The sequence below is a fragment of the Varanus komodoensis genome, unplaced genomic scaffold (genome assembly GCF_004798865.1).
Source record: "Varanus komodoensis strain SLA01 unplaced genomic scaffold, ASM479886v1 scaffold8, whole genome shotgun sequence".
Lineage (NCBI taxonomy): Eukaryota > Metazoa > Chordata > Lepidosauria > Squamata > Varanidae > Varanus > Varanus komodoensis.
The window spans coordinates 20,980,423-20,996,707 of NW_025336481.1; the positions used below are offsets into that span (position 1 = coordinate 20,980,423).

At 39.9% G+C, this 16,285-nt stretch overlaps 1 protein-coding gene across 2 annotated transcripts in view; it reads left to right on the plus strand.

Moving 5' to 3' along the window:
- Positions 1-3,129, plus strand: part of PDE6H (phosphodiesterase 6H) — a 12,499-nt gene extending 9,370 nt beyond the window's left edge. For both annotated transcript variants that reach the window (XM_044455365.1, XM_044455364.1), the window contains exons 3-4: positions 490-530; positions 2,056-3,129. In XM_044455365.1, coding sequence (XP_044311300.1) covers positions 490-530; positions 2,056-2,132 — 118 coding nt within the window. In that variant the 3' untranslated portion in view covers positions 2,133-3,129. The remainder of the gene's footprint in view (positions 1-489; positions 531-2,055) is intronic.
- Positions 3,130-16,285: the final 13,156 nt, after the last annotated feature.

Below are 16,285 nucleotides of genomic sequence, written 5' to 3' on the forward strand. Positions count from 1 at the left end.
CTGCTCTCCAGTAAAACTGGAGAAAGTTGGGAGAAAGTCATGCCCATTCCTCCAGTGCTAAATGGACCCAGAGAGGTCCGCCTGGCACCGTTGTTATTTGTTTTTTGGCACCAGGCAAAGACCTTTTTATTTAAACGTCATTTTAATTGTTAATATTATTTATTTTATATCTCTGGCCAGGTCGTCTCAAATTATATTGTTTTTATATTATGATTTTTTATTTATTGTTGTGAGCCGCCCCGAGGCTTCGGCGAATGGGGCGGCATAGATGCTTCCTAAATAAATAAATAAATAAATAAACAAAACATGTGAATAAATGGAGTTTTCAGGTGGTACAGCTTGATCCTACAATTAGAAAAAATGTCACACAAACAATTTGCGGAAGCTGCTTTCATGCTGCCCTTGGGCTACAAAAAATATATTGATACATGAAGACTACCTTTCTTTGTCTTGATTGTACCTTACCTTTATTCTGATGCTTTTTCATAGTTTTGGAGATGATATCCCTGGAATGGAAGGTCTCGGAACAGGTAAATTATGTCTACTTTATTTCTCTTGATAAAATTAATGCAGAGAATAGTGTTGTTGCTTGGCTTAATATGGATAATAAATGAATACAGCCTAGGCAGGGGGAAATTATTTTCCTGCTCTGTACCTCTTTAAGGAATGTAAGAAGGGCCTTGTCAGAGCAGACTAATCTAGCCCACTTCATAGCATATAGCCTAGCATTCTGCTTTTAGTAATGGCTAGCCAGATGCTTCTGAAAAGACTACATGGAAGCTAGCATAATGGAAACAGCTTTTTTCTGTTGCTTTCTCCACTTTTCTGGTAATCAAAAGCAATTATTTCTGAAAAATGAAGTTTAATTGCTAGACTAATAGCTCTATGGTACCTTTTTAAAAATCCATCTTTAAATTCACCTGTGTTACTTGTCGTTACAAGAAACTTTGACAAATTCCATGAATTCAAAATGCATTACACTATCCTCTCTGTCCATATACACAGTTTACATACAGACTGGTAGCTTACCAAGTGTAATGCAGAATTTAGATTGCTTTGAATTAAGTCTGAAGTTGTTAATAACTTTATGTAAAAACAAAGCAAAAAGGCTGAGTGCAGGTCATTAGCAAACCTAGTGAAGATAAATTGTCAGCCCAAAATTCCCATTTAAAAAAATCTATAACAGTATTCCATGTCAAGATTATGTTTCATAAACAAATTAGACACATAACTGTGAAACATCAGGGGAATAAAATAGCTATTCTGAAGACCATGTGTGTGTGAGTTTCACTTAGCAGGAAGTATTAAATGGAGACTGGCCTGGTCTAATCTGCTGAAGTGTCCCTGATGGCATATTTGCACAAAGATAAAGAAAGGGTTTTAAAGCACTTTCAGTGCATTTCTAAATTCTGCTGGTCTGCCTGCTATTCTGGGAGCTTTCACAGGGAATAAGATTGCTAGATGGCAGCCACACATGAGCCTGAGGAAATATGCCATTTGAAGTAGGTATCCATGAGCATTTCAGGGCAAATCTACCTGATTCACACCTTCCAGGCTAACGTGCAGATCAGAACATGGCTGTCCTTGGGATTTTGCAGAATAATTCTTGTTATAAAAATATAAAGGTAGATATATGTTCAGGATTGCATACTAATATAAATCAATATTTTGAGAGAAAGTATGTTACAAAAATGTATTGAGACATATATTTAAATATCTGTCTGGATTAAAAAAATCACACCTTAATACAGAAACAAGATGGAACATATTCATAAACTCTGATCCATCCATCTTCCCTAATTTGAGGCCAGGGGAAAGATACATTTTCTGTTAATAAATTCCTCCTGAGCACTTTACATTATTCCTTCCTTGTGTGAGATGCCACAACGTTGGTGTATGCTTTAAAGCCCTAAAAAGTTTAATGGACAGAGAAGCATTGCTCCTTCCTGCCTAGGGGTCACTATAAATAAAAATCTTTCTTTAATGAGCTTGTCCAACTTCATTTATGTTGATGTAATACTCTCCCACTCCATCTTCTCTCCCTTTCTCTCTCAGATATTACAGTGATCTGCCCTTGGGAAGCTTTCAGCCATTTGGAGCTTCACGAATTGGCACAGTTTGGAATCATCTAAATCACCAAGACCCCTGCTTATGTACTTGGTGACATACAGCACTCCAGAATAGTGTTCTTCACCTGTAACACATATTTCCACCCTCCATCCAAAACCTGGGCATTTCACAGTACAGGTGGCTTTGTGGATATGGGTCAATTCTGAACAACTGTCCTTTCAGGCTAACTTTACAAGCCATTAGGAAGGCTGTTGAAAATATCCAACTGGCTCATCAGCTAAGAATTAGGACAGTTTCTAGATGTTTTTCTGTGGAATAGTATGTGTTCTTTTTCTCTCTAAAATTATCCATCTGTGATCCAGGATTCTTATGTGTATATATTTTTTTTACAAAAACAGCAATAACTGACCTCACCCATACCTCTTGTTTGGATACTTTGTGAGCCTATCTGCATGGATCCTCAATCCTGGATTTCTGTGCAATTTAACTCTGTGTTAATACCTAATGTGGTAACTTTCCTATGTATACATCCAAAAGACCACAAGATTTAGATGACAGTCCCATGTAATGAATAGTCCATCCTAAGAATTGTAAAACTAACTACCCTTTTGTGCCAGGAAAAGACTTGAAGCTTGTGCAGTTCCATGGGCAGTAAGCCATAAAAGCAATAGTTTGCTAGTGCATAGTTATTATCTTAATTATAGGTTTATCAGTGTAGTCATTAAGTTCTGTTTGCTCCATTAGAAATATATATCATGCATAATTTATTTCTTGTCATATCTTTCTTTCTTCCTGAGTAAAATTGTAATGAAATTAGTTGCAGGGCACTAGGTTTCCTTGAGAAAGGGGAGCAGGAGAGGGTGCTTTCTTTCATTTAAAGGCACTCGCATTTACTGTTGCTTCACATGCCTCAGACATTGCAAAATCATAGAGCTGAGGCTCCCATTTAGAATTAAGCTCTACCTGGCCCAGGTATCTTATTTGCCCATGACTGTTTCCCTTGGTGGTGGATTTCACTGATAAATTTTAATAAAGCAAATGTGGAAGCTCTTGACTGAATCAAGCTTGCAATCCTCAATGGGACTTACTTCTGAGTAGACATCTATAGGATTGTGCTGTTAACAGACAGTGCCTAGAGGGCTATAGGATCATTCTGATTCCCAATCCAAGGTCAGGAAAATCACCAACCTTACCACTGGGAATCCACACTTGCAATCCCCCTCCCTGCAAGTTATAAGATGGCCTTGGGAAGGAGCAAAGGGGGTGTTCCAGGGGCTGAAGTGCAGACAGGGCATGCCAGGAATCAAGATATCAGGTGGTGCCCCATCTCTTTCTCCCTGCTCTATCTGAAAGGCTGTAGCTAGACAGCCAAAAGAAGCCATCCAGCTGATTTGGAGAACAGGAGGGTGACAAAGGCAACAATCACCTCCACCCTTCTCCCTCTCTGCACTAGAGGTTTGCAGGCAGCCTCATTGTAGAGTTGCTCTCTGTACTCTTTGATTGAAGGATAGGACAGGTTTTCACTTGAAGCCAACTTCTTAGTTTCCAGAGGTTACTTCTATGAAACTATCTCACAAAGGACAGTTTCTCCACCATGTCCATGACCTTATTTGGTTTTATAAAGAAACCCCATATATACCATCAGATGTGAGGATCAACAAACTGTCTATTTTACCACATCTATATGACATAAAATAGAAAGGTCCATGGTTCTCAAAGTGCACATAGATGTACACGATGCTCCTTCCTGTGTTATGCCTATGCACACCCAATTCAGAAAACAGTCTGTGTAAAACTGCTATGCTATTACAACACATGAGAGATCTCAACTGACTCACATGACTGAAAAAAAAATCTTTGTAGGAAGCAGTTTGATTCTTTCTCATTGCTCCCCAACTATTTCACCCTTCCCTTGGTATCTCACAGCCTCAGATGTGGGGTGGGGATGGTGCAGCTGCTGCTGCTGGTAGCCTGTTAATTCATTCATCATACCCAGAATGGTTCCAGAAAACTCTAGGATAATCCTTACCATTTTTTAATCCAAGAAAAGTTCATTGAGAAGTAATTAATCATTTACTTCACTTAAACTGGGTCCAGGGATACACTGCAATTATGCCAGCAAATTCTATAGTTACTCAGCTAGTGAGTTTTGAGAATAGAATTGCATTCAAAGTGACTTTTATTATTTGCTATTCAGAAAGGAGGATATTATATGTATACGCATTATTCCTCTGAGTCCCACCCACCATATCCTACTACTGGGAAGCTTATTTTTCTCCCTTATGCTGCTGTTTCTGACTTATATCACTTAGCAAAGTGCAGTAGTTTATAAGAGCCTGCTTTTTTGCTTGAAAGCTTCAGCTTCTGTATAGTATGGATGCCTCAGAACAGTATGCTCATCAGCTAAAACAGGTGCTGTTATCAAAGCTGGGTTTTTGAAGCTAAAATGTCTCACAGTCTAAAGGGAAAGTCCTCAGCAAGTTAGCAGTAGTCCTGCTTCTGAAGCTTATAAGCCTGCTGCTAACGATATACCCAGGGAAGATCTTGCATAGCTTTCCAATATTATGCAGAATAGCCATTAATACTAATAAACCACACAGCAACATTTTTAAAATGTCATTGTTCATTTACCTCAGCTTTTTTACATCTCCACTTCTGCACCTTTATGACATTTATGTTTAAAAGTGACTTTTATTTCATTATCTCCAAACTGTATTTTTCTTGTTTTGTTATTTCTCATTTAGTTCTGTCAGTAATTCAGTTTTTTATGTTGTCATTCTCTGCTTTTTGAATTCTAATTAATTCTTATTAATCCTTTGATACACCAACCCAAAGTACACTATATGTAAGAAATTGTGTTTATAGAATAGAACTTTGTCCCATATAAATGTGTCAGGATCACAGCCAGGGCATTATTTCTCTGCAAAAAGGTCTATTGGTCCTTGTTCTCAATTGCATAAGGAGCAGCTTTCCCCTCTATCATAGCAACATTCCTCCTGTACACAGGGGAGGCTACTGACTCCTATGTTAGTTGAGCTCCTCATACATGGCAGCTTTTCTTTTCAATGTTATATAAGCTAGCCATGATGCTCTATGTCAGTGAACTATTTTGGGGAGCAGGATCAGCATCAAGGATAGCTCCTGTGATGCTGAAAGGGAACACTGCCATCCATGAAGGAGCCCCACTGACACAGCCTCCCCTGTATAATAATGAACACTATAGCAAGAGCATGAACATTAAGATAGCAGTAAACTTTTTATAACTTTTCCATTTAATAAAGTTTCAGATTTTATTATTTGCATTGCTCTTGTTGTAGGCCTGAACTAGAAGTACAATATTATGCCCTCACCCACTGGATTATTTATTTGATGTGTACCTCACTTTTTTACCAAAAAAAGGTACTCAAAGCTTACAATAATAAAGAACATTTTATTAAAGCAATAATAAAACAAATGCATTAAAACATAGCTTAAAGCACAACAGAAATACTCTGCCGGTGGAAGGGACAGCAGAGAGGGATGCAACCCATCCCCTCAGAATGGCCACCAAGAAAGCTGTCTTTTCTATTGCCAAAGACAGCAGTTTTGAACGAAAGGCTTCTTCCCAAAGATCTTAAGATCCAGGTGGGCTTGCATGAGAGAAGGTGGTCTTTCAGGTATCCTCATTCCAATTTGTACAAGGCTTTACAGGTCACACCACCACTCTGAAATGTGCCAAGAAACAGATTAGTTCCCAGTGAAAGTGTTGTAGCAGGGGAGTCGCATACTCCTTGCAACTGGCGCCAATCAATACTCTGGCGGCAGCATTCTGAATAATTTTCAAGGAATGAATGACTGCAGCCAAATCAGATATCTCTAGGAATAGGCACACTAACTGCAGCTCAAATATACTCCCAGTCTCTTTCAAAACCAGGACATCCAGGTTCAAGGCTGAATCCACCCAAATAGTCTTCATGGAGTATGCAAGCCCATCCAGCAGAGACTGAATCCCTAGTCCCTTTTCTGCATTTGATGGTAAGTATCCTTGCTGTTAGGGAATAGCTGTTCAATGTTCTTCCTAAATAATCAGATCAAACTGCTTCAGTGGTGAAAAGGCCTTCAGTAACTAAATAGGATACAGTGAGCAATTCTCTGTTAATGCCATACAGGAGGAGAAGATTTAAACTCTGTAATAATTATAATACAAATAAAACTCCATGTCACAGACTCTGTCCAGTAGGGGCCCTTATGCAACCATATGACACTCTGCAGTTTCTCTTTCAACTGATAAGCTATCAGGCAGAAAAAGCACTTTTTCCTGATAGCTAGATATTTTGGTTTGAGTTCTGAGAAAATATATTTCATGACAAATAATTATCTTGAAAGATACTGGCATGTTTCAAATAATAATTACAAATGTATTGCTCAGAAGAAATCAATCTTTTGAAAATCCTCTTGGAGAACTGCATGTTTCCAAACTGTTTCCCAACAGTAGTGTGGCTACCGGGAAGATGAACTCTCCCCACAGCCCTGGTCAGGTATATTTCTGGTTGTGGAGGCCAGATGGAAACAAGATGGTTAAGAACAGCTTACAGAAGGGAATTTGCAATGGAGAACTGGTGCACAGAAAGGTTAAATACACCCCTCCCTACCTGCCTACCATTCTCCCATGCAAATGCACCCTCCCCACTGTATATATTGATTAGCAGGAAATCATGAGGTTGGGAATGCTGTTTGTTTTGTAATGCATGCTGCACCCTTAGTTTCCCAAATAGGATACTGCCTAAGAGTGTCACTCTGCAGGCAGTGAGAGCATTTGCAAATTTGGAATTATTAAATAAATTATCTCGCCAATCACCTCTGTCACTAGAGACATTCATGCAAAGCATGGAAAGTCTTAGGTCAGGGTAGGATGCTTTCAAGCAGATTCCTGCTATAAGCAGGGGGTTGAGACTCAATGGCCTAAATAGCCCCATCCAATTCTAGTACATAGACGATAAGCTGATTCAAATTTCCAGCAAAAGCATGTAGTACATTCTCCCCAGGAGCATGCCATGTCCCAATTCAGGTAGGGTGTGACTTACTTCATAGTGCTCTTCAACATTTAAAAATAGTTGTACTGCATGTGCATGGGAAATAACTTGAGCCTCCTTTTTTCCCAGATGTGAAAGTTTCCATTATTTTTTTTCTGTTTTATATGTACTGTAGATGAGAAAGAAGTCAAACCTGCAATAATTCCCACTTAGCAATCTGAAGTAGTAGTCTCCAGGAGAACACATCATATATTGTTCTACACACTGGTATTCATGTTAGAACTAACAAGTGGTCTTGCAGCAAAATGCTGCAAGGTGAAGTGCTCTTGGTCAGGTTTCCAGCCATTCCATTCTCCCTGTATGTAATTTAATTCCTTGCATCAGTAAAGCTATGGCCACTGAGCATGTTCAGTCCTTGTTGGGCTATTTGGGTTTATGGTGTATTTTCCTAAAGATTGTCTGTGGTTTTTCCCCTGCAAACCTTGGGTTTCTCTCCAAGTCTCCTGAAACCTGCTTCTTGTGCACAGATGGGAATATTTGTCTACAATTCATTATCAGCACATATGACAAATGTGTATCAGTGCAGTGCAAATTAAAACATGTTTTGCAATTCCAGATAAACAGATTATCATGCATGTAATTGTTGTTCTCCCCAAAACTGAGGCACTCTGTCTACTAATATTTTCTGATTTAAATATTACTTCAGTAATTACTGGAGATTTTTAGAACCATATATTTCTGCATTATTTCTACAATTATACTATAGCAAAGGAATGTTTGTGTGTGCCACACACACACAAACACAAATGTTATTTGATTATTTTTCTTAAGAGGCACACAATCTGTAATGTTAATTATTAGAAGTTAAAATGCCTCTTTAAAAAATGACATGGTAAATGTTCCCTATTCTGTCTTCCTTCTTTTACTATAAAATATGAAAATAAAATAAAATTGTTTCTAATAAGCAGAGTATTGCTGAGTATAGGTGGGAGTAAATTCTGTTTGAACCAAATGGAATCTATGCCTGAATAGACATGCGTACCTTGCACTATAGGTGCATGTGTTATATCCAGTGCTAACCTTCTTTGAGGTTTCTCTACATGGGGGATTTATTATATGCTTGTGATTCTTCACTCACAAAAGTTTGTGGGTCTTTTGCAAAACATTTTTATCCTCCAAGGTCTCTCCTAAGTTTTCTAGCCATTTTCACAGCTTTTTAGGGTGAGGAAAGTCCGACATTTTCCTAAGGCTTCTCTAAATGCCAGATTAGAAGTGCTTCTTAACTGAAGCTTTTTCCTTCACTATGGAAAGAAGAGTGCGTCCTTATACGCTAGATGTTTTTCCTAGGGTTTGTATTTCCATCTTTCTATATATTTCTTAACCAACCACACAGTGGTCCCCTGGCATGGCTGCACCGTAATAGATTTACAAGGTTTTTGTTCTGGTTTGTTGCAATTCGAATACTAATAGTTAACTTGTCTCGATGTAAATAGCCCGTGGAAATGGCCAGAAAACTTGGGAGAGAGCCTGGAGGTCAACAACATCACGAAGGGCTTCTTTACATGAGAGGTTTAACCCACTTCTTTCGTTTTCGTTGTGGGAGCAAAAAAGCTTCCTCTACACGGAGTTTTTCCCTGCGTTTGGATTTTTTGACTTCTACTTGCCAATCACAAGGTGGCGCTGTGAATAGCTGCGAATTTGCACACGCTTTTGTTTTGGTATGCAGATATAAAATTGTAATGCCAGAATTTTCTTGCTTAAATGTGAAAAGCGCTGATATATGAGAGGCTCAGCAGGAGGAGAATGTCATGAGACGGCCCCACGATCACCAGTGCCCAATAAATGCTTCGTGTAGAGAAGATTCTACATGGGGAGCACTGTTCGTTACACTTAGTGCTCTCTTGCAATTCTACTCGATCCCTCTCTTTCAGAGGTACGGGGTTGGCTTATTCGGGGTTACAGAGCTGCTCTGCATGAGCCATTTAACCCAACACTTTATTTAGGCTTCTTCGGAGCAGGAGCCCTTCTCATGGGGTTTTTTCTTCCCCCAGGGGTGTTCTCTTTCCGTCTTCTGAAAAAAGCATGGCTTGAAAACTCGAGGGAGGCCCTGAGCAGGATGACGTTTTGCAAAGAATCTGCAAACTTCCATGTGTGAGAGATGATGGCGCACAATAAAAGCCTCGTGTAGAAAAGCCTTTAGTTTCAGGGTTTTCCATGGCTTTGTCACCTTTCCCTTCCTGAGAGGTGACATGAGGAAAAACGAGGGAGGAATCTGTCTGCTTCATTTTCTGTTTCAACAAAGGACTGAACCGTGCAAAAGAAGTTTCCTGGTTGCAACCAGCCAAACAATGCATATACCCTATAACTGCCTTAAGTGTTGACATGGTTGAGATGCTTATTGAAACGGTGTCTAGCTTTTCCTCTGTAGTGTATTAGAAATTTTTCTAACTTGTAACTCTAGGGTAGATAAAGTGTTCAACTCTTTAAAACCATTTTAGAAAAAGCCTTATTAGAAAACAAGGGGGTAGACTTATGCTTATTTATTAACAACATCTAACAATCCTCATTTGAACAAATTTCAAAGCAGTTTACAAAGAATCTTTAAAAAACCCAACAACAACAACACCAATATCATGAAAGGGGGTAAGACTGAGAAGAGAAGAATAATGGAAACTGCCTTGAGTTCCTTGAAAGGAAAAATGGTCAGATATACATGTAACAAATACTTGCCCTCAAAAAGCATAACAAAGCATAACCCATTTCACAGAAGCTAAATGGGATGTTCAGGGAAACACACAGAAAACAGGCAAAACACGCACCACATACACACAAAAAGCGAGTAACACACACAGCACAAATTCCCCCCTCCCCTTTCTGTCCACAGGGATGCTCCAGACTATCTGGGGTTTAATTTCTGGCTGGTTAGGCAGGATCCAAAGCACTCAGCTAGAGCTACCCACCATTTTTATTTTCTAAGGATGCCTCTGGACCATAGAGATATTACTGGAAATTAAAAATTAGGTGTTTGTTTGTACAAGCTTTTATATACCATCCTCCATAGTCAACGTGGCTCTCAGAACTGTTTACAAGATTAAAAATTAGATCAGATTAAAAATACAATGAAATAATAAAATAGCAAAACAATCACAACCCATTTCAATAACAATACATTTCAGCAGTCCAGCACCTAAGCCAACCAACAAAAGCAAAAAATAATAAACTAAAATAAGCATAAACAACTAAATAAGTAATACCTTAAATAAACACACAGCAACCAGGCAAATACATAAAAACAAGTACAATGACTTTTAAAAATACATCACTTAACAATTAAAATACTGGGAGAACAAAAAAGGGTTTTCCTGGCATTGGAAGATGTCAAACATCAGCACCAGGCATATTTCTCTGGAGACTGAGTTCCACAAAGGGCAGTTAAATTTGTATAGGCATTAAAATGTATAGGACTGTGTCTGTGATAGTTTTAATAAAATCTTCATCAAACAGAATAGATACAATTCTTACACCAGCCTTCCTCCATCTGGTGCTCTGCAAATATTTTGGATATCAGTTCCCATCATTCTTAGCCACCATGGCCAGTGAATGCTGTGGAGGGGCCATGGCTAGGTTATACAGTGCATACTTTGCATGCAGAAGGTTCCAGGTTCAATTCCTGGCATTTCCAGGTTGGGCAGGAAAAATACCTTCCTACAAAACGCCTTGGAGAGTCACTGCCAGTGTTTGTTTATTCATATATCACCTGCAGTGGTTTAAACTGCTGTGCTGCTGGGCTGGTTGACTGAAAGGTCGCCGGTTCGAATCTGCACAATGGGGTGAGTTCCCATTGCTCCGTCCCCGCTCCCGCCAACCTGGCAGTTCGAAAGCATGCAAATGCAAGTAGATAAAAAAGGTACCACTTTGGCGGGAAGGTAACAGTGTTCCGTGCACTTCGGTGTTTAGTCATGCTGGCCACATGACCATGGAGACTGTCTGCGGACAAACGCTGGCTCCCTTGGCAAGGAAACGGAGATGAGCACCGCCCCCTAGAGTCAGGCATGACTGGACTTAACGTCAAGGAGAAATCTTTACCTTTACCTTTTTTACCACCCCAATTGCCCAGAGGGCTCTATGGGTGGTTTACAGACATTAAAACCCCAAATACAATATCCTGTCCTAAACAAATAAATTGTTGATGAGACTGGGCTAAATGAGCTGATGGTTTGACTTAATATAAGGCCATCCCAGAACAATCCAGAAAAGCTGTTCTGTAGGCTTGTAGACAACTCAACATTTCCAAAATAGCTCTCATGTCAACACATGTCCAGGCTAAGTTCACACTTTAGGTGGTGTCAGCTGATATGTTTGCCTCCAGAAGGCAAGATGTAAACTTTCAAATAAATACAGAAATAACTGTAACATAAAGTTGTTTAAGTGGTTTCCTGACAGCATTTTTTCTGCACCAGCAGCCTCATTCCATTAATGTTTATTCAGTTCTTTTAAAGTCTTAATTCTGAATATCTTGCTTTCTTAATTCTTCAACACATGTGCTTAGGATTGCACACCTTAATTCCTAAAGAATGAATAGCCATGCTGCATTTCCATCAGCCACTTTCTTTTTCTTTCATCAGTGGAAGGCAGGGCATGAGTTCAGGATAAACAATATACCGGTGTATATAGGAAAAAAAGAAATAATATTGCAATACTGGATTCCCTGATGTACATTATACCATTACTATAACCATATCACTATGGGTACCACAAGTACTAAGATAAATAATGTATGACACACTCTCCCATGATTGTCCTTTGCACAATGCTATCCATCACTGGACACACGAGAGAGCTATTGACAATATGTTCTGTTATAATGGTACATGAAAAAAGCATTTATCTGAGTAGTCATAGGGCAAACTGTTAAACCTATACAATTAACCAAACTGAAGCTCAATATGTTACTATTTGTACACTGACAATCCATGCAAATCTAAGTGTTGCATGGTGAATGAATGCCTAATAGTGAATACAGCCCAGTATTACCTGAATGCTAAGCAACATTCCTAGGCTCACAAAAGCATCCCTCAACGCTTCAAGTCAACTCCATCTCATTAAGCATAAGAATGACTGTTACACGTTATCATTTTACATTCCCCATATGTCACAACAAGGACTTATAGCCATGGAAGGGCAGCTTTCCTTCTAATTTTCCTAATCTCGTTCATGCCATACTTGTTGCTAGCTGGTCACAAGAAACAATTGGAAGATTTTCCAGGAGATAAAGCCTTCGAAAACAAGAGTATCCAAAGGGCATTCACTATTACTTCTACGACTACTTCTGCCATCCTTATTATTCATGCATATGTTTGAAGAGCAGATCATGAAGGTAAGTTATTCATTGGTGATTTTTTTCCCCTCCATAATTCACACTCACAACTTCACTGACATTTTTGAACATCTAGCACCAGATCTTTTCTTGCTCTCTTTAGTAACAAACTGAGGACAGGTTTTTCACACCATTCCCCACCCCACAGTGAGGAATTTATTATCAAGAGAAATTAAGTTACAATCTTAAGCAAGAAAAATGGTCTAAAATCCTAGGTTGCCTCAGCCAGCCATGGAAGTGCTAGGCTTTTTTCTGTTTACACTTGCAGTGTTTTAAAGGAGAGAGGAGAGATACTCTAGAATAAGAAGAAAATGTTCCTTCTGTGCAGTTCTAATTTTATTCAGAAGTGAATGTTAATTTATAGGAACAATGCTGAATCTGTAAAAAATATAGATATAAAAGGAAACATTTGTGAGTTCATCAAGCTTCCTAAACATGTCAAGATCTATACTTCAGTACTATACACACTTGCCAAGAGTGAGTCCCATTGATTCTAGTGAGCCTTACTTTAGAGTAGACATGCATAAATCAGAATGTGGAAAATATTTTATATGATGCTTTTGTCTGATCAGACCCATTTATTTTTGTTTGATATTTTATAAAACCCCCTTTCAATAGTAATGTCTGCACATAAAAGACGGGTGTGTGGGAGAGGGGGGAGAATAGTTCCAATCAAAAGTAAATATAGCTGTTCACATATCTTATCTCTCCTCTTATAAAAACAACAACAAACCTGGCTAAATGTTTTATTTAACATAAAGGAATTGAGGGCTACAGTTTACAAACAAACTCAAATCATTGTGTTCCCTCATTTCCCCTTTCTTCTAGTCTTTTCTCTTTGTTCTTTCTGAATTTGCCTCAGAACTGTCTGATGTCCATTTTATTACTGTTAATAGTTAAGCAGTAGATCAGCATTATCAAGGCTTTAAGAGTTGTCATCCACTGTTTGGGGACATTGGTTTAATCTGTACGTGCTGTTCACAAGCTCTATGCATTAGACTGTATTTCCTAGAAGAAATGTCAGTCACAGTATATGAAGTTTTCAGCTTGTGTTCTGTCAAGGCCCTTCGTATCTCAACATGTGCATTTCCTCTCTCCATCCCAACAGATGGGATACTCATCTGTTGAATTACTCCCCAGTTAAAATTATTCTGTTGAATTTCCATGACAATTTATCAAATGCTCCAAGCATAATTTCCTAAACCTTTATTCGTTTATTTTATCCAAAAAGCACCTTGATATCATCTGCAATATGCCCCAAATTGTTAGCAACTCCAAAGAAAATAGTGGGGGAAAGAGTAATGTAATTTGTGTGCCAGATAAATTATTTGTACACATTAAAAATAATATCTCCTGGACTAATAATTGGCCCCACACACTTTCAGGGACTTTGAAGTAACCGATTTCATAGGATTGTCAACTTTTTTCCAGAAGGCTCTAGGAATCTTAGCAGTGATAGCACACTGAGCTATGTTCCTACATGAGGATACAGGGTTGGGATGAGTTCTATTAATCTGAATTCTTTTCTGGCTCATTCTGTGCTGGGTTGTAAAAGCACAGAATGAGTGTATGTGAGGGCAAAAAAATGATATTTGTTGTCATAACCACTATCACTTTTCTGTTACTTCTTCCAAGGGTGTTAGCTCTTCAGGTTCACTGCTACCAGGGGCAAAGGGATGAAAGTAGTGTTAAGTAGTACATTCCAGCTGAAAGGGGCCTATGCCATAACAACTGGCCATTTTCATGCCTAGATTGCCTAGATTCATGTGCCTTGAACAACAGCAAGAAGGCAGGGAAATGTTGCTCTGCAGGCTGAATATTTGTGAAAATTTTTCAGTACAGTGCCCGTGTTTTGGCCAAATCTTTGTAATCTTTAAGAGAGCCACTATGGTGTAGGAAAGGCAGCATTGTAGTACTAACCACATCAGTACTAAGGTGACCCACATTCAGTCTCCACTGACTGCTTCTCTTTCAGGCTACCCTACCTCACAGGGTGGTCATGAAGGTAAAAGAGGATCCCTGTGAGGTAGGGTAGCCTGACTCATGTATGTTGCTTGACTTCCTTGGAGAAAAGTGGGGGATATACTCATAATAAATATCAACAGCGTGGGCTTTTCTGCACGTGACTATGCACTGACAAATGTTTGTCTGTTAAATGTCTTCCATTCACTTATTTTAAGAAGGGGAACACTGACAGAAATTATAAAGAGTTGAGGGGTGACGGAAGGCGAGCTACATCCCTTTTATTGCCTCAGGAAACTTTTTGTTTTTTACTCTTCATTTAACCAAAACGGGGAAGGGAGGGAGCAGTACAGGTGTAACAGAGCAATTCTTCCTCAGCAGCTTCCTCAGATCTTTTTGGACTACAGCTCCTAGTATTCCCAACCATCGACTCATGCTAACTGGGGCTGATGGAAGTTGGAGTCCAAAACATCAGCAGGACACCTGCTTGGGAAAAAAAGTAATTCAAAATAATACATCAGGGGGAGCGTTATTCGCTTGACTCCTCCCCCTGCGAAAGGGAGGCTCTTTCTCGAACGCGAAGGAGGAAGCGCCGCCGCTGAGGATGGGAGCGAGGAAAGCGGCCGGCTTGTGGTTGCCAGGGCAACGGCACTTTCTGCCTCCCCCCCCCCCCCGGCTGGAACGTGCTGCTACCGCCAGAGCCGCCATCACCGGGCAGAAGAGGCTGCCGAAGCCACGTCCTGCTGGCCGGACGGCCGTTTGACTTCGTGCCGGGCTTCGTGCCGAGGGCGGGGCTGAGGCTAAGCCATGCAGGGTTAGGGACCTCTCAACCCACGTGCCAGGAAATCAGCATTTAAACCTAAAGACAAAGGTGAGGGAAGACCGAGCACGCTCGGGACACTAAACGGGCGCCTCTGCGTGGGAGAGAGCGGAATGCCAGCATCCGTATTAGGGCGATACCTTTACGAAGTCAACCAAAATGTCACCAAATACTGTGCAAGCTTTCGAGATCTCCAGAGCGCTTTATGAGGCTAGATGTTAAGTGGGAGAAGCAGGGTCTGTCTGATGTTATACGTCATGGGATGATGTCCCATGTTAGTCTTACATTAGAGTATACCCGTTTAAATTAATGTGACATAAAGTAGACTTGCATTAGATAAAACTCACGAAGCCTACGTTGAATTGCCTTCTCAAGCTGAAATGCAGGAGCAGGTAGAGCAGACATTCAAATGAAGGTCCACTAGGTGTTACGGTGGCTTCAAGTTGCACCTAGGTTTGTCCCTAGAAGTCAAATGGTCTTTTTGAGAATATGAAATGCAGTTGTTCTCTGGATTTGTCTCCATTTGGCAGATACTCAGAAATGCATAAAGGCCAAACTGTGTTCAATGTCAAAGTGACAGACCGGTAAGGAACATGGGAAGAAAGAGCAATTCATTCCTGACATGCATTAGAAATGAGGCAGTGTGACATTTATTCAGGACCGTTGCTTTGGCAGGGTTGAGAGTTATTGCTCCTTACAGGCACTAGAGTGTCCGGATAAAAGTAATGCATCAAAGGACTGGTTTTCCATCCATGGTGGGGAAGTGGCCTGTGCTGCACTTCACCGTCACCCACCCTCCTTGAAAAAGACGACAGAAGACAGACCTGCTGAATGTTCATCAAATGTGCAAAACATTTTAGCTGGAAGCTGGCCGTGTCCTAGTACCATAGGGTTGAGAAAATTGAAGCTGTGGCTGCTGAAATTAATGGCATAAGAACATCTTCTGAATGATTGCCTCTGGCTACTCGTACAGCTGAAATAAACAGCACTGCTTGGCCTTTTACTTTGCATGTCAGAGCCAGCTAGCATCTGGCTTTTGACATG